The sequence below is a fragment of the Mustela nivalis genome, assembly GCF_964662115.1.
Source record: "Mustela nivalis genome assembly, chromosome: 3".
NCBI lineage: Eukaryota > Metazoa > Chordata > Mammalia > Carnivora > Mustelidae > Mustela > Mustela nivalis.
In genome coordinates this window covers 96,353,226-96,372,251 of record NC_139022.1, presented here as the reverse complement: position 1 = coordinate 96,372,251, position 19,026 = coordinate 96,353,226, and the positions used below count along the sequence as shown (strand labels likewise).

The 19,026-nt window shown below is 36.6% G+C and overlaps 1 protein-coding gene across 2 annotated transcripts in view; it reads left to right on the top strand.

Moving 5' to 3' along the window:
- Positions 1-19,026, top strand: part of DDX4 (DEAD-box helicase 4) — an 81,181-nt gene that overhangs the window by 5,765 nt on the left and 56,390 nt on the right. For both annotated transcript variants that reach the window (XM_082725994.1, XM_082725993.1), the window contains exon 3: positions 4,769-4,829. In XM_082725994.1, the coding sequence (XP_082582120.1) occupies positions 4,769-4,829 (61 nt within the window). The remainder of the gene's footprint in view (positions 1-4,768; positions 4,830-19,026) is intronic.

The following is a 19,026-nucleotide window of genomic DNA, read 5'->3' as shown; positions in this document are numbered from 1 at the left end:
TAAATTGATACAGTACTCTGTTGCATTTGAAGGGATTCTGGCTATAAAATGAAAGAAATATTTGCTAAGGACTTTAGGGGTCTGGGGGAAGAAAACATGGAGCTATCTGCATTGGACCCCACATTGGAAAGGGAAGAGGCATCTTCAGGGTTCACAAACTGTCCAGCTGTGAACTTATTGATTTGGGTATTTGAACTTATTCATTTGGGTATCAGAACTGACAAGTTTTTGAGATCAAAACCTTATTGCATTAAAAAAACAAAATAAAAGCTTACCATGTTGATGGAAGTATTCACTGGCTTAAAAACATAAAAGACCTAAAAAATGTGATATTTTAGAAGTGAAAATACTGAATACATACAAAGTTAAAAGAAATGTGTTCACCAAAATGCAAATGGATTATTTGCAGCTGCATATGAGAACCCTATGTGTAAAGCATTTTGAAAATTCTAAATTGGCTTATTTGAATCATCCAGTGAAATTTTATTGAGCCCTATTAGGTGTTGGGGATAGTGGTGCACCTGATAGATAAATTGCATAACAAGGTATTAGTTTCCCAAGGTCAGAAGTTAGAAATCTAGGTATCATCAGGGCTGTCTTCCTTCTGCAGGTTCTAGGAGAGAATCCATAGCATCCTCCAGCATTCTGGTAGTAATAGGCATTTTCTGGTTTGTGGCTACATCTCTTTCTGCTCCATCTTCCATGGCTGCCTGTGTGTGTGTGTCTCTTAACTGTTTTTGTCTCTCATAAGGACATTTGTGGTGACATTTAGAGCCTACACAGACGATCCAGAGCAATCTCATTTCAAAGTCTAATGTTTAATTACCTTTACAACAGCTCTTTTTCCAAATAAAGTAACATTTACAAGTTTCAGGGTTTATTACTTAATGTCTTTAGGTAGCCATTTTTCAGCCCACTACAGATAGTATGGCTAAGTACAGTGAGATAAGAGAAGAGTGGTAGAAAATGAACTCACAGAGTGAAAGGAGACCTAAGGTAATTGTGGACTTAAGAGTTAATAGGATTTGCTTGACTGGGTATGGGGAGTGAAAGAGCGTAATCAAGGATGATGGCTAGGTTTTTAAATTTTATTTATTTATTTTATGGAAGTATAGTTGAAACAATGTTACATTAGCTTCAGGTATACAATAGTGATTTGACAAGTCTGTATGTTAGGATGTGCTCATACTAGAGTAGCTACCATCTGTAACCATATAATAGCATTACAAGACCATTGAGTATATTCCCCGTGCTGTACCATAGGTTTTAAAATTTAAGCAACTAGATGGATGATGGTGCCATTAGCCGAAATGAAGAATCTATGAAAGATGCACAGCTTTTCTTTTTTTTTTGTGCCCCAGCATCTTATTTTCATTTATTTATTTATTTATTTATTTATTTATTTTTATTATGTTCATTTATCCAACTGATGTACAAGCTTTGGAGGGGTCAAAACAAAGAATGTTGGGATTGTTGTGTTGACTATGAAAGTGTAAGTAAAGATACCAGTCAGTAGGTTATATGAATTTGTTGCCTAGAAGAGGGATCAGAGCTATATATATAAATTTGGTAATTATCTGCATAATAATGGGATTTAAAGCTTTGAGATTGGGTAGAGTTGCATAGTGTAAAACAGACTTAAAGGGATTTACCCTGGGTACTCCCAACTTGAGTGGCTCCAAGGAAAAATGGGATATAAGAAAGTGGACAGAGCAGCTGTAGACATTTTACTTTAAGAGAGGCAGAGAAATGGTACAGTAGCTAAAGGGAATATGAAATTAATTTATTTTTAAAAATATCCTTAAGGTTATGAGAAAGGTTAGGAATTTTTTTATGATGTTTTATTTCAAAATTTGCCTTGGGGGTGCCTGGGTGGCTCAGTGGGTTAAAGCCTCTGCCTTTGGCTCAGGTCATGATCCCAGGGTCCTGGGATCGAGCCCCGTATCAGGCTCTCTGTTCCTCAGAGAGCCTGCTTTCTCCTCTCTCTCTGCCTGCCTCTGCCTACTTGTGATCTCTGTCTGTTGAATAAATAAATAAAAAACCTTTTAAGAAAAAAAAAATTTTGCCTCGGAATTTCTGAATTCTGTGTATGTGGAATACTAAATTCCACAGCTTGAAGATCACCTAATCCTAATAGTTTTTAAGTTCTTGAATGCAGAAGTGTCTCATTACCCTTATTAGCTTTATCACACTTAAACCAGCCCTTGTTTGGATTTTCTTCATCCAATAATACTTTGACCACTAAAAATTTTTTTAAAAGTCTTCAGAATATCACTTTAAAGAGGGAAAAGTGGATCACTCATCTTAATGTTTTATTTATTTAAAAACATTTTTTTAAAACATGCTGTGTCTTGTGTTCTGACTTTCCAGTGCATCACAGTCAGGTTCTTAAAAGCCTAATTATCTCATGGGATATTTGTTTTAATGTCTATGGTAATTATAAATTGCAACTTTTTACTGTAGTAATTACCAAAAGCCCAAGGCATTTTAACTATGATGTATTGCCTTTCTGTTCTTAATAACTCAGAAAATAATTGGATGACTCTTGAGCTTTATAAAAGTAGTTTTTAAAGTTATTCAGTGTCTTCTGTAGAGGAATTTTAGAAAATAAGTATGACTAGTGCACTACCTCTAGCTTTTGGTTTATTTAAAGGAATTCATTTGAAGAAATGTGACTATTCTAATATAATCAGTTATTAATTAAGATATCACCTGTAAGTTTTAGGTCAACTTTCATTTTTAAATTATTGAGTTCTGCATTTCATTTGCAAGAATTTGAGAATTGCGTTCTGTAAGTTTTGTTGTAAGTAGAGAAAGCTTATGTGAGGTTAATGTAAGGAGTTAGTTAATGACGATAAGGACAGCCTAGGCATTACAAGTGAGAAGAAAGTTACACAAGGTGTTGTTAACACAAAGATACACTGAAAATGTTGGAACATTCCCACATTAATTTGACATTTAGGCATTGAATTAATAACAGAAGTTGAATTTTCTGAGCCCAACAGAAATGAAAATATACCACTACAAATGTAATATATATGCATTAATAGCGAATACATTTTTTGGAGACTAAAGTAGGGAAAATATTTAAGAGCATCAACAAAAGTCTTCAACTGTTGCTGTGACAAGTTTGTTTGAAATTAACTTGAATATTCTGAAGCTGACATGAACCACTTCTTTGTATTTACACTGTACTTGCAATGTATATATATAGGTGTATTGTCTTTAGTGCCTCAGTGATGTGTTGTTTTCTTTATTTTAGAGTGAACTCCTTTTTAAAAACCATGAACACATAAATTTATTTCCCTTTATATAAACACAATGGAAGTTTAAAAAAAAAAAGATTTTATTGATTTATGTGAGATGGCGTGTGCACTCGAGGACAAGTGCAGGGAAGTGTCAGAAGGAGAGGGAGCAGCAGACTCTGCCAAGTGGGGAGCCCAATGTGGGACTCAGTCGCGGGACCTTGAGACTTTGAGATGGTCTGAGCTGAAGGCAGACATTTAACTGAGCCACCTAGGTGCCCCAACACAATTGAAATATTTTCTGTTTTTGTTTTTAAAGATTTTATTTTTACTTATTTATTTGAGAGAGAGAGACACATAGTGACAGAGATAATGAGAAAGAGCACAAGCTGAGAGGAGAGGGAGAAGCAGGTTTCTGCTGAGCGCAATATGGGGCTTGATACCAGGACCCTAGGATCATGACCTGAGTCGAAGGTAGACACTTAACTGACTGAGCCACCCGAGTTTTAGCAATAAAACAGCTGAGGTTTTAGCAATAAAATCCTGTAGTACTGTGCTGTTACCTATTGCTCTCCTTCTCCACTATATTCTGTGAGGTGTTGTTGAGTAAAATGTAAAATTTAATTTTTTATTTTTTATAAACATATATTTTTATCCCCAGGGGTACAGGACTGTGAATCACCAGGTTTACACACTTCACAGCACTCACCAAAGCACATACCCTCCCCAATGTCCATAATCCCACCCCCTTCTCCCAAACCCCCTCCCCCCAGCAACCCTCAGTTTGTTTTGTGAAATTAAGAGTCACTTATGGTTTGTCTCCCTCCCAATCCCATCTTGTTTCATTTATTCTTCTCCTACCCACTTAAGCCCCCATGTTGCATCACCACTTTAAGTCAGATGTTGGAAGACTCTTCCCATAAAGGGCTAGATGGTAAATATTTTAAACTTTGCAGGCTTAATGATCTCTGTTGCAACTTGGTTATTGTGGTGGGAAAGCAGCCATAGAGATAACTAGATGAACAAGGGTGACTATGTTCCAATAAAATTTGATGAAAACTGGGGGGTCACCAGATTTGCCTCATGACTTTAGTTTGCTAATCACTGTTTTAAGTGATAATATGCTATGCATTCAGGGCACCTGGGTGACTCAGTCATTAATCATCTGCCTTCTGCTCAGGTCAAGATCCCAGGTTCCTGGGATGGGGCAGCATTGGGCTCCCTGCTCAGCGGAAAGAATGTTTCTCCATTTGCTACTCCCTCTGCCACTCCCCCTGCTTGTGTTCCTTTTCTCCATGTCTTTCTCTGTCAAATAAATAAATAAGTTATTCACAAAAACATGCTATACATTCAGTGTTAAAGTGAAGTCTTGGAATAATTAATAAAGTAACAAGTGACCCGGAAATCTGATACTCTGCTTTGTTTTGTTTGGAACAATGCCTGGTTATTAAAGTTTTCTAGTATTTATGGTGGTGCATTTTTATTTTCAAAATAGAAAACGAGTTTTTTCTTCCTTATTACAGGATAGGTATTCTTCTGGAGCAAATGGAGACACTTTTAACAGGACTCCAGCTTCATCATCAGGTATGTGTTAAGGCAAAAAGATGGGACCCTTTTGAAGTTAAGGGCTTCATCTAGTGAATAAAGAGAAGATTAGTAGACATCTTGTAAAGAGTGTTAAATTTCTGTGAGAATTTATTGTTTGGATGTTTTAGGATGAGGGCCACTTTTAACTGGAGGAAGGGAGAAAAGAGACAGTGTAGTGCTATGGATCATTATTTGATTTTGTGGGTGTCCTATAGAACATTACCCAAACTGGAAGTTGCATATTTGGCTTTCAGACTGCTAGAGAATCGTCAGGATTCCTGAAATAAGGGAGTAGGAAGTGGAACTACTAGGGTTTGTTCGTTCGTTCTTTCTTTCTCCAGTGTAAATATTAAACAACACACTACTGTACAAGCAATGGGCTGAATAAGAAATCCACCAGCAAATCAAAGAGTGGCTCAAAACAAAATAAAATGAAAATACAGCATTCCAAAACCCACGGGATGCAGCAAAAGCTGATGTTAGAGTGAAATTTCCACTATAAATGCTGTATTAAGAAAAAAAGTTTGGGACACCTGGATGGCTCAGTCATTTAAGTGTCTGAGGCTTGGTTTTGGCTCGGGTCATGATCTCAGGGTCATGAGATTGAGCCCTGCTGAGCATGAAGCCTGGTTGAGACCACCCCCTGTCCCCTGCCCCCAGCTCTCATGAATGTGTTCTTTAGCTGAAAAAACTACATCAAAAACTAATGATGTACTATATGTTGGCTAGTTGAATTTAAATTAAAAATAAATAAAAGGGATCATATTCATAATCATGATAAACCCTCAAAAAATAAGTAAATGAATAAAATCTAAAAATAAAAAATTCAAATAAACAACATTACACTACAAAGAACTAGAAAAAGAAGAAAGAAGAAACTAAACTGAAATTTAGTAGAAGAGGGAAATAACAAAGAAAAATTATAAATAAATAAAAAAGAGACCAGAATAAACAATAACATAACACTGAATGTAATGACCGATTAAAAAGAAAAAAGCCCTGAAATTGGCAACGTTTTAACTACATTAACTAAGAAAACAAAGAAGACTCAAAACCAAAATGAGGAATGAAAGAGAATACAATATAACAGATAACCACAGAAATACATAGTATGATAACAGATTACTATAAACAGTTAACTACTAACAAATCAGATAACTTAGGAAAACAAAACAGATAATTCCTAAAAAACACACAAGTTACCAGGATTGAATCATGAATCTTAAATCCAAGAAATAGGATATTTTCTTACACCAATAAGAAGAATGAAAGTTCACCGGCCTAGAAAAGCCCAAGACCAAATGGTTTCATTGGTGAATTCTAGCAAACATTGAAAAAAAATGAAGGACACTCTTTATTGAAATTTTACAAATAATATAAAGACAGTACTGCTTTACATGAAGCCAGTACTGCTCTGATGCCAAAGCAGGATGAAAATAATACAAGAACAAAAAAGTCTAGTTTGTCTGATAGAAGTTTTGCTACTCTTTCTTTTGACGTCCATTTGTGTGATAAATATTCTCCATCCCTTCACTTTCAATCTGTAGGTATCTTTAGGTCTGAAATCGGTCTCATGTAGGCTTTAAGGTTGTTGAAGCAAATTGCAATAGAGGGAGGTTGTTAGGATTATACCTATTTCTGCTAGTCCTGTGATAACGTCAGGATATCGTGAATTTCTTTGGGATCTGAAAACTAATTTTAAAAAGGTTGGAAAAGAATAAGAGGAACAAGTCAAGATAATGGAGCCACTGTTTTTTCCCCCACCACTTATTTCTAGCTGGGTTGCCTAAATGTTTTATAGATTTGTTGGGGATGGGAAGGGCACAAGTGGTAGGAAGTTAAACTCACAGCAGTAGTCTTCATTTTGTTGAAATCCAAAGTTGGCTGAAGTGCTATTTCTTTCTTTCTTTTTTTTTTTTTTAATATTTTATTTATTTACTTAACAGACAAAAATCACAAGTAGGCCGAGAGACAGGCAGAGAGAGAGGGGAGACAGGTTCCCTGCTGAGCAGAGAGCCTGATGCTCTCAATCCCAGGACCCTGAGATCATGACCTGAGCCAAAGGCAGAGGCTTAACCCACTGAGCCACCCAGGCGCCCCTGAAGTGTTATTTCTACTGTATCTTTTCCGGTTTTACTGTGGTAAAATATATGTAACATAAGGTTTACCACTTTCACCATTTTTAAGTGTACATTTCAGTGGCATTGCTGTGCAACCATCACCATCATCCACTTCTAGAACTTTTTCATCTTCCTAAACTGAAACTTCATTCCCATTAAACAGTAACTCCCCAGTCCCTCCTCTCCTCAGTTCCTGGCAACCACTATTCTACTTTCTGTTGCATCTCAATTACTATGAATTTACTGAGTCTCTGGATTTGTTTAACTACCACTTTTAATTTTACTGTAGTGCAAGAGAGAGAGCCCAGTGGCACCAGGTAGTTATATCGTTTCTTTGATCAAAACTTAGTGGAAGAGGTAAAACGTTTTAGAGTCAAGGTAGTTACCAGGTCACTGAAGCCTGTCGTAAAGTGAAAAACCCTGTGGAAAGATAGATTATAAAATGTGAAAGAGGGGCGCCTGGGTGGCTCAGTGGTTTGGGCTGCTGCCTTCGGCTCGGGTCATGATCTCAGGGTCCTGGGATCGAGCCCCGCATCGGGCTCCCTGCTCCGCGGGAAGCCTGCTTCTCTCTCTCTCTCTCTCTCTGCCTGCCTCTCTGCCTACTTGTCATCTCTGTCTGTCAAATAAATAAATAAAATCTTAAAAAAAAAAAAAAAAAAGAAATAAAATGTGAAAGAGAATTTGAGAGCAAGAGTTCATCAGGTTCAAGCAAATTTTATTCCCCTGTTCACCTTCAGTTCAAAATAATTATCTTGATAGCAGTTAAATTTAGAAGAGATGATTTTGCTATTGTCAAGAAGCTTTTATCTTTCATAAACATTTAAATGTACTGGTTTAATATAGAATTCAGATTGTGGAAAGTTGATGAAATTGCTGCCTGCTGAAACCCCAGCAAAAGTCTAACTTTGCATGTAGTGAAAAGAATTGCCATGAGTACCCCAATGTTCATAACAGAAGTGGCCACAATCGTCAAAATGTGGCAAGAGCCAAGATGCCCTTCAACAGGTGAATGGATAAAGAAGATATGGTCCATATATACAATGGAATATTACCTCTCCTTCAGAAAGGATGAATACCCAACATCGTGTCCACATGGATGGGAGTGGGGGAGATTATGCAGAGTGAAATAAGTCAAGCAGAGAAAATCAATTATCATATGGTTTCACTTACTTGTGGAGCATAAGGTATAACATGGAGGACATTAGGAGAAAGAAAGGAAAAACGAATTGGGGGAAATCGGAGGTGGAGTTCAAGCATGAGAGGCTGTGGCCTCTGAGAAGCAAACTGAGGGACTTGGAAGGGAAGTGGGTGAGATGATGGGTAAGCTTAGTGGTGCATATTAAGGAGGGCTCATATTGTATGGAGCACTGTGTGTGGTATATAAACAATGAATCTTGGAACACTGAAAAATAAAATTTTTTAAAAAGGCTAACTTTGTTTCAGTTCTCTGAACCACATGCATGCATGTGTACTTGGAATAGCCAAAAAAGACAAATAAGTAAAAGTAATTGTCTATTTGCATAGATTATTGTGTAATCAGGAGAAACCTTGTTCTTTGAGGTATTGAAAGCCAGTTTTTGTAAAGGAAATAAAGTTTAGGTCTATAGTATATCAAAGCACACAACATTGTTTTGTGGTGAAATCTTCAAGCAACTAGATTGAAATAGCCACCAACCGAAAGCCAGGACTTGTTTTAGCATTAGATCTCTGAATGTTTAGGCAAATGAAATTAAATTAGGTAATGAAAAGTGTCCAGAAGGAGCTAATCAGGCAATTTGCAGGTACTTTTGTAGCTCTTTTTAAATTAAAAAAATTTTTTTCATAGAAAATCCTTTGTTTTTTAAATTAGAGAAATGCATATCAGGCTAATGAATGTATCTAAGCCAATCCCTAAGTATGCATTTGGAAGAAAAAAACAACTTAAATTGCAGACTTCAAAAGAGAGAAAATGATGTGAGGTTTTGGCCCCCAGATTAAGGCGCTATTGGGAGTTTGTTGATTCTGATGTTTTAGATTTTTGCATATGTTCCTACATTAATAATTGCATTCCAGTGGCTATCATATACATGTTCTTAAAAGTTTTTTATTGAAATATAGTTGACATTCAGTGTTACATTAGTTTCATGGGTACAATATAGTGATGCCACAAGTTTATACATGATGCTGTGTTCACAAGTATAGCTACCATCTGTCACCATACAATGCTATTGCAGTACCATTGACTATATTCTCTAAGCTTCTTTTCCTGTGATTTATTCATTCTATAACTGGAAGCCTGTACACATTCCTTTGTATTGGAAGTACCTGTCTTGCTTTTCCTTTGCTTACCTACCCTTCAACACCCTTTTCATAATCTTAAATGGAATCTTGTTATACTGCGTCTTGCTTTTACTTAATGATAGTCGTAAAACCCCTCCTAAGTCAACTGGGTACAATCTCATTCTTGCAAAATTCAGTGGAAAAAATTCATGTTACCTGTCACATCATAAGTTCACAGCTTACAGTTGAAAATGTTTAGTTCCCTTTCTCATTCATCATTTGACTTAGTACAGGAGTATTTAGCCTCTTCCCTTCCCCCAGCAACCTCCCTCATAGCTACACTTTTTGCTTAAAGATCCGAATTCGTATTCTATATCAGCATGGCTATATATGTATCATTCACATTTGAGCCATGCAATATATTATGATTACATTTCTTTTATTATTCACTCTTCTGTTTTGGTTTTATTACACTTACTACCTCATTTTGTTTACTTGTTACTTGGTTTTGTGTATTGCTAATTCACTCACAGAACTCCCTGCCAGAAGCACAGATACCCAGTCATCTAGTTTCTAAAAAATATATTGATCTTTCAGCTTTATTTTTTTTAAAGCCTCATCTTTAATTCCTCTATCCATCCTTCCAGTATAGACTTGCTGCTCTTTAGGCTGTCATCCTAAAAATTAATAACTTTACCTCTTTTCTGTATCATGTTCCATTTTGCATGGATCCCGTTTTGTTTATTTATTTATTTTTTCATCTCCTCACTTGAGTTGAGTCTGTTTTCCTTCATCTTCAGAAAGGCCAGTTAGGTAATAAATATGAGATATTACAAATGTCTTTACCTTCATGCTTAATTAATTAAGAGTAAAGTTTTAAGTTGGAAATAATTTCCCCTAAAAACTTCATACTGCTTTATTATACATGAAATTCTTTTTTTTTTTTTTAAAGATTTTATTTATTTATTTATTTGACAGAGAGAGATCACAAGTAGGCAGAGACTCAGGCAGAGAGAGAGAGAGAGGAGGAAGCAGGCCTCCTGCGGAGCAGAGTGCCCGATGCGGGGCTCGATCCCAGGACCCTGAGATCATGACCTGAGCCGAAGGCAGCGGCTTAACCCACTGAGCCACCCAGGCGCCCCATTATACATGAAATTCTAATGAAGCTTGACAAGTTTGATAATCTGAGTTCTGGTCCCTAGTATATGATTCTTTTTCTAAACTCTTCCAAAGTTCTAGGATCTTCATTTTCTGAATATTGAAAATTTAATGATTATGAACCTGGATGTGGACTTTCTAATTATTGAGCAAGATGCTTAGTGGGCCTGTTAGGTCTGAAATTCATGTTCTCTACTCCTAAGAAATTTCCTTGTTTTATTTTATTCTCTGAGGATTATTAAAATTTCTTTTGAAGGTGTTTTTCTGTTGCCTTTATTGTTCCTTAGGGATTTTTCTTTCCTGTGTTTGTCTTAGCCTCTTTGATTTTTTTCATTGTTTATTGCTTTAATTTTCGGAAGTTGAAGGTAGAGAAAAATTGGAGAACATGATAGCAAGTATCCTAGTATTTGCCACCATAACATTTTCTTCAGATTTTTTTTTAATGAAATATGACAGATGAAATTCAAGTGCTATTTGGTTTCTCTTCAATATTGTTCTTATACTCAGTCCTATTCTCTCTTCCAAGAAGCAAACATTATGACACACATAGTAACTTTTTAGTTAATGCTTTTAATTCTTAAATACACATAAGTATCTATAAGTAAGTATTATTTTGTCTTTTATGCACAATGTTTTATTATACTATAGCTTGCATTTTTCATTCAACACTATGAGATCTTTCCATGTTGAAATACACAGAAATGATTTATTTTAATTTTGTGTCATATCCCATTTTCTAAATATGTCATTTAGTCATTCTTTTATCCATTAACCATTTGTTTTCAGTCCTCTGAACTGTCCAGATTCTTTGCTTGTATTTTTACTGGATCACTTGTCTTTCATCTCTGGGATTTCTTTACAGAAAAAATTGATTAATTGATTGATCAATTGATTAATTGAAAATTGATTAATTGTTGACTATATTAGGTTACAAATACCTCCTTCTTGTGTATGTTTTGTCTATTTATGCTCATATTTTACATAAATTTTCAGTTTTAATGCAAATATATCAGTATGTCTTTTTTCCATTTTCTAATGTTTATTGCTTTTTTAAAGGTATCACATACAAAATGCATTTGGAGAAAAACTGCAAGTTCAAAAGAGTATAAAGAAAAAAATAAAACTTCCCTACAATCTTCCCTACAATCTTCCATAGAATCTCAGCCCCAAATAGTGGCTGAGAGCCACTATTTTTTTTAAATTAACATATAATGTATTATTTGCTTAAGGGGTACAGGTCTGTGAATCATCAGTCTTACACAATTCACAGCACTCACCATAGCATATACCTTCCCCAATGCCCGTATTCCTTGTCATTTTGCTTACTGTGTTTCAAGAAAGTTTTCTAAATCTAGGTTGCAAAAATACTCTAAATTTTCTTCAAAAGGCTTATGTTTTACTTATGTTTAGATTTTAAATTTATATGGAATGTAGTTTTATGGTATATAGTGGTGATCTTCCTTAATGTTTTCTTCCAAATCAAAAAGTCAGTTGTCCCAACACTGCTTTTGAAGGTCTCTATATTAGTTTATTAATGCCGCTATAACAGAGTACCACAACTGGGTGATACTTATTTATTTTATTTATTTAAAGATTTTATTTATTTGTTTGACAGAGAGCAGGAGCAGGAACACACAAGCAGGGGGAGTGGGAGAGGGAAAAGTAGTCTTTTCAGAGAGCAGGGAGCCTGACGTGAGGCTGGATCCCAGGACCCTGGGACCATGACCTGAGAGGAAAGCAGATGGTTAACAACTGAGACACCCAGGCACCCCCACAACTGGGTGATTTAAAACAATAAAAATTTATTCCCTTAAGTCTGAATTCAAGGTGTCAGCAGAGCCATGCTATCTCTGAAGCCTCTAGGAGAGAATCTGTTCCATGCCTTTCTCTTAGCTTCTGGCAATGGCTGTTGATCCCTGGCATTTCTTGACTTAAAACTACATGACTCCAGCATTTGTCTTCACTGTAAAAGGTGTTCACCCTTTTGTATGTCTGGGTCTCAGTGTCTCTTCTTAAAAGATACCAGTCATATTAAGATTACCTTATTCCAATGATGTCATCTTAACCAATTACATCTGCAGTAACCTTAGTCTAAATAAAGTCTCATTCTGAAGTTGCAGAAAGGACATGAATTTTGAGGAAACACTATTCAACCCAGTACACTTGGCATCTGGTTCTTGTTCAGTTTCCAGTGCTCTTTGTGTCTAACCGTGCACAAAATAGTACTGCATTAATTCTGTGGGCTTCTAATAAGTTTTATTATCTGCTAGTACAAGTCTCCTTTCATTCTTTTTGCAGAATTGTATTTTTGACCTTTATTTTTCCAAATGGAATTGAGAATCTGTTTACTTAAATTCACAAAAATCTTTCTCCCATTTTCATAAAACTGCAGTAGATTTGTACATTAACGTGGATGTCTTTATAGTATCCTTACTACATTTTGTCTTTACATCTATAAGCCCAGTTATCTCCTGGGCCTATATCTCATTTATTTATAGTTTCTTCATAAAGCTGTTGAATATCTTTAGACTTTTTAATCCTAGGAATTACGTTTTCTTGGTTGAGGCTATTAATGCTATTTCAAAATTACCAACCTCATCATTTTGTTTAGTAATGAGGAAAAATGCTCAATATGAAAGTTTATAACATATGAAAAAACATAATAAATGGCCATTCCCTCTAAACCTCGATCACAACAAAACATTGGATAATTAAAGAGTGTGTACTCTGCTTAGGTTTTCATATCCTATTCTATTCTTTCCAGCGTGTCTTCCATCTTTCTTAAACTCAACCCAAACTATAATACTTTAGTGGCTCAATTGTCGTACTTAAGCCTCTGCCATACGTTATTTACTCAGCATCTTAAATCTTTTAAAATGCTTTTTCTGGACTCAGTAACTGTGATGTAAAATTGGCTGAGCTATAACACCCATCGTAGGCACCAGACCAGTTTCTTGCCTTTCCCTTCTCCACCGTTGCCATGCCTGGGCACCGCGGTCCAGGCTGGGCCCCCAGTCAATCAACGTGGTTCACATTTGGTTTGTTCAAGAGTGCTGTCTGTGGCTCCATCCAGGGTTCATATCTTACACTTGGGGACTAGCGTGACCTGTAGACATAGCTCCACCCATTCTCTGCCCCCAACAAGGGCCCTGGATGGGTGTCTGCCAGAGTGGAGTCCCAAAGATCCTGAATCTGGGCTTCTGCATGGGAAGCCTTACTTACTGGAGCCAATTCAGGCATGGCCATTTGCTGTCCCACCTGGCCTTGGCCTAGTCTGTGTCTTTTATATGGGTGGTTTTTTCCAAAAGTCTGGTGATACTTGTGTGTCTTTTTGTATTTAGAGTGGAACATTAAAAATGCCAATGAGAAATCAACTTTATGTGCATGGACACATCTTGTTGGCTGATTGGCTCTATTATGGAGTGTTTGGTCCAGGAAGTTTTCTTGGGCACAGAAGTTTCCGTAGAGAGGAATCAGCTAGTGTTTGTTTAGAGGATTTAAGTTTTTAAAACTGTTCTCTGTGTCATTGTCCTTAATTCATTGTATTGCAAAGACCTTATGCTACCTTTGCTGATTTTTTCATTATACATTTTTGAATGATTTGAATTATTCCTAGACCCAGCTATTTATGTGAGGGAGTGTCAGGGATTTCTTACTCTGTTTTTTCCCCAGAGGAACTATTCTTTTTTATGTGTGTGTTTTAAAATGTTTTGTGTGCCTGTTTTTTCTATGCATCTATTTTTGACTTAGAAAAATGTAATAGAGCTAAGGATATCATTCTTTTCCACCCCCTGCTGCATTTAAAATCTCTTTGTAATTGATAATTGATGTCATTATTTCTTAATACTGCAAGGTATTTCATACACTTTATCATCAAGTTTTATTTACCTCCCTATTCCCATGATGGACACTGAGAAGACCTCCTATTACCCTCCGCCACCACAAGGATGAACATTTCTACACTATTCACTTATTAGGCTATAGTGAGAATGTCTTTAGGTAATGGACTCAGGAAAGGAATTACAAGGTCATGGGTGTATGTGTACTTAATTTGACTAAGTATTTAATACTTGCTTTCTGGAATAAGTATACCAGTCTATATTCCCATCAGTTGGACATGAAGGTTTTTATGTCTCCATTGATATTTGGTATTTTAATTTTAGCCATTCTGTTGGATATAAAGTAAAATCTCATTTTTTTAAAAGATTTTATTTATTTATTTATTTGACAGACAGAGATCACAGGTAGGCAGAGAGGCAGGCAGAGAGAGAAGAGGAAGCAGGCTCTCTGCCAAGCAGAGAGCCCGATGTGGGGCTCGATCCCAGGACTCTGGGACCATAACCTGAGCCGAAGGCAGAGGCCACAACCCACTGAGCCACCCAGGCGCCCCTAAAATCTCATTTTAAAAATATATTTATCTTATTATTATTTATTATTAAGAGCTTAACTCTCCTTTATATGCTTGTTACTGTTTTAGGTTTCCATTTCTGTAAGTTGCCTCTTCATATTTTTAGTCTATTTTTGTATTTTGCATGTTCTTTTTCTCTTGTTGATTGACAGGCAGTCCTCCTATATTTTAGATATTATGCTTCTGATAGTGAATATCTCCTTCCATTCTGTATCTGTCTTTCTCCATGATGTCCCTTACTGATCAAAAATTTTATTATGGGGGCGCCTGGGTGGCTCAGTGGGTTAAGCCGCTGCCTTCGGCTCAGGTCATGATCTCAGGGTCCTGGGATCGAGTCCCGCATTGGGTTCTCTGCTCAGCGGGGAGCCTGCTTCCCTCTCTCTCTCTGTCTGCCTTTCCGTCTACTTGTGATTTCTCTCTGTCAAATAAATAAATAAAATCTTTAAAAAAAATTTTTATTATGAAGTACTTGAAAGAATATTTTTTTCTTTGCTTTCTGATTTGCTTTTGTAGTTTTATTTAAACTCTTCCTTACCCCTATGTCAGAAGTAACCATCTATGTTATAGAGTTTTACCTTTCACATTTAGCTTTTAATCATCTAAATCTGTTTGTTTAAAAAAAAAACATGGTATCCATAATTATTTGAGTGCCGAATCAGAACGTAGTGCATGCAATATGAGTGTACATCCAGGGCTCACAAAAAAGAATCTTTGACATTTGGGTTTTTCTGGTCACCCCAGGTCATGGGTCTTTAGCAGTAACAGTGAAGTTTTCTTTTTTTTTTTTTTTTTAATTGTGGTAAAATAATATAAAATTTACCAATTTAACCATTTTTTAAATTAAAAAATTTTTTTTAAAGATTTTATTTATTTATTTGACAGACAGAAGTCATAGGTAGGCCGAGAGGCAGGCAGAGAGAGAGGAGGAAGCAGGCCCCCCACTGAGCAGAGAACCTGATGCGGGGCTCAATCCCAGGACCCTGGAGTCATGACCTGAGCTGAAGGCAGAGGCTTTAACCCACTGAGCCACCCAGGTGCCCCTAAATCAAAAATTTTTTTAATAAGACTTCATTTTTTTTAGAGCAGTTTTAGGCTCATAGCAAAATTGAGAAGACATAGAGATTTCCCATACGTCCTTATTCCATGCCTGCATAGCCTCCCCCATTATCAACATTCCCAGCCAGAGTGGTACATTTGTTGGAATTGATGAATCTACAGTGACACATTATAATCACCCAAAGTCCATTGCTCACTCTAACAGGTTTGGATGAGTGTATCCATCATTATGGTACCAAAAATGAATTTTCACTGCCCTAAAAATCCTGTGTTCTGCCTATTCATCTCTCCTCCTCTTCTTTCCCCTAACAACCAATAATGTTTTTACTGTCTACATTGTTTTACCTTTTCTAGAATGTCATATAGTTGGAATCTTGTAGTATGCAGGCTTTTCAAATTGGGTTCTTTCACTTAGTAATGTGCATTTAAGTTTCCTTTGTGTCTTTCCATGGCTTGATAGCTCAGTTTTGTTTTGTTTTGTTTTTTTAATATGTTATTTATCCATTTGAGAGAGAGAGAGTGAGAGAAAGTATGAGAGGGGAGAAGGTCAGGGGGAGAAGCAGACTGTCCATGGAGCTGGGAGCCGAATGCAGAACTCGATCCCAGGACTCCGGGATCATGACCTGAGCTGGAGGCAGTTGTTTAACCAACTGAGCCACAGGTGCCCAGTTTTTCTTTTTCTTTTTCTTTTTCTTTTTTTTTTTTTTTTTAAGCAGTGAATAATGTGCTGTTGTCTGGATATAACACAGTTTTTAATTCATTTACCTATTGAAAGACATCTTGGCTGCCTCCAAGTTCTGGTGATTAGAAATAAAACTGCTAGAAACACATCTGTGTGCAGGTTTTTGTGTGAATATAAGTTTTCATCTCCTTTGGGTAAATACCAAGGAACATGCTTGCTGGATGATATGATAGGAGTAGGTTTACTTTTGTAAATGTACATGTAAATGTACATTCCCATCAGAAATAAGTAAGGATTTCTGTTGCTATACATTCTTGCTAGTATTCTGTATTGTCAAGTGTTATGAATTTTGGCCATTCAGAAAGGTGTGTAGTGGTACCTTATTGTTTTAATTTGCATTTCTCTGTTGTGTCTTTTTTTTTTTTTTTAAAGATTTTATTTATTTATTTATTTATTTGACAGAGATCACAAGTAGGCAGAGAGGCAGGCAGAGAGAGAGAGGAGGAAGCAGGCTCCCCGCCGAGCGGAGAGCCCGACGCGGAACTCGATCCTAGGACCCTGAGATCATGACCCGAGCCGAAGGCAGCGGCTTAACCCACTGAGCCACCCAGGCGCCCCTCTCTGTTGTGTCTTTTAAAGCTTTGGACCCATTTTTAAATTAGGTTTGTTTTCTTATTGTTGAGTTTTAAGAGTTCCTTGTATGTTCAGGTTAATAGTCCTTTATAGGATGTGTTTTATGCAAATATTTTCTCCTGGGGTGTGGCTTGTTTTCTCATTCTTTTGACATTGTCTTTTGCAGAGCAGAAGCTTTTTGTTTTGTTTTGTTTTGTTTTTTTAAGATTCTATTTATTTACTTATTTGAGAGAGAGAGCATGCAAGAGCAATGGGAGGAGCAGAGGAAGGACAGGCAGACTCCATGCTGAAAGTGGAGCTTGATACTGGGCTGGATAAAACTGCCCTGAAATAATGACCTGAGCTGAAATAAAAAATCAGTTGCCTGACTGAGCCCCTTTTTTAAAGGAGACAGATCTTTTTTTTCTCCCTGTCTCTTTTTGTTTTTTAGAAAGGATGTGTACAAGCAGGGGTGGGATGATGAGGCGCAGAGGGAGAGGGTGAGACAAAATCTCAAGCAGGCTTCTCACTCAGTGCTGAGCCCAGGCTCACGACCCTGAGATCATGATCTGAGCTGAAATCAAGAGTGAGATGCTTAATTGGCAGAGCCAACCAGACTCCCCTATTTAGCACTCTTATTTATTTTTTTATTTAAAAAAATTAAAAAAAATTTTTTTTTAATTTGAGTATAGTTGACACACAGTGTGACAGTGTACAATGTAGTGATTCAACAACTCTACACTATGCTGTGCCCAGCACGGGTGTTATTTAGCACTTTTAAACTAAGAAAGATTGCCCTTTTTTTTTTTCCTTGTGTTGTCCTAATTCAATTTTGGTTTTATGCCTTTCATCTTTTTTAAAAAATAAGCTCTAGAACATGGAAATTACCTGTTTATTACAAGTTTAGTTGCTTTTGTCCGTATATGAGTCTAGGCCAGATTCTTCTTTTTTTAGAAAGAAAAAACTTTTTTTGCACCATAGTGTACACACACACATTCAGTATTTTTAAGTAAGATATAAATCATAAATGTATAGCTCACTGAATTTGAACAATCGGAATACACCAAATCAGGAAACAAAACATTAGTGGAACTCTAAAAATCCCTGTATGTCTTTCTTTAAGGCACTATCACTCTGACTAGGAGTAACTGCTCTTCTAATTTCTAGAAATCTAGATTAATTTTTCCTATAAATAGGAATCATACAAAATGAAACTATACATTATATTCCCTTGTATTCAAGCTTCTCTCCATGTTATTAGAAGTAGTTATAGGTTATTTATGGGTATATAGTATTCCAGCTGTACCATAAGTTGTATTAATGGGCATGTGGGTAGTTTTCCTATTTTGAACATTTCTGTTATGCATATTTTTCTGGTATGTCTTTTGGTGGATGTAAGAATCTTGTTACTTGAAATGTGGTTGACAGACAAGTAGCATCAATGTCACCTGTGAATTTCTTAGAAATGCAGAGTCTAGGGGTGCCTGGGTGGCTCATTTGGTTGAGCATGAGTTTGGCTCAGGTCATGATCTTAGAATCATGGGATAGAGCCCTTTGCCCGCCTTCCTTGATCAGTGGGGAGTCTGCTTCTCCCTCTCTCTCTGCCCCGCCCCCCCCCCCCCCACTTGCGTGGGCTTTCCCACTCTCAAATGAGGAAAAAAAAAAAAAAAGAACTGCAGACTCTAATGGTCTACCCAGAACTCTGCTGGATTACAGTCTACATTTTAATAAGATTCCCAGGCAATTTTTTTGCACATTACTTTCATAATTACATTATCTGTTTGGAAGACTGAACACTGATGATTTATAAATGTTTAGTCTTTGAGTTACTTGGGATAATGAAGGGGATTAGACATTAGGAAACAGGGAGCCCTAAATACTGAGAAGTAGTTTCAGAAC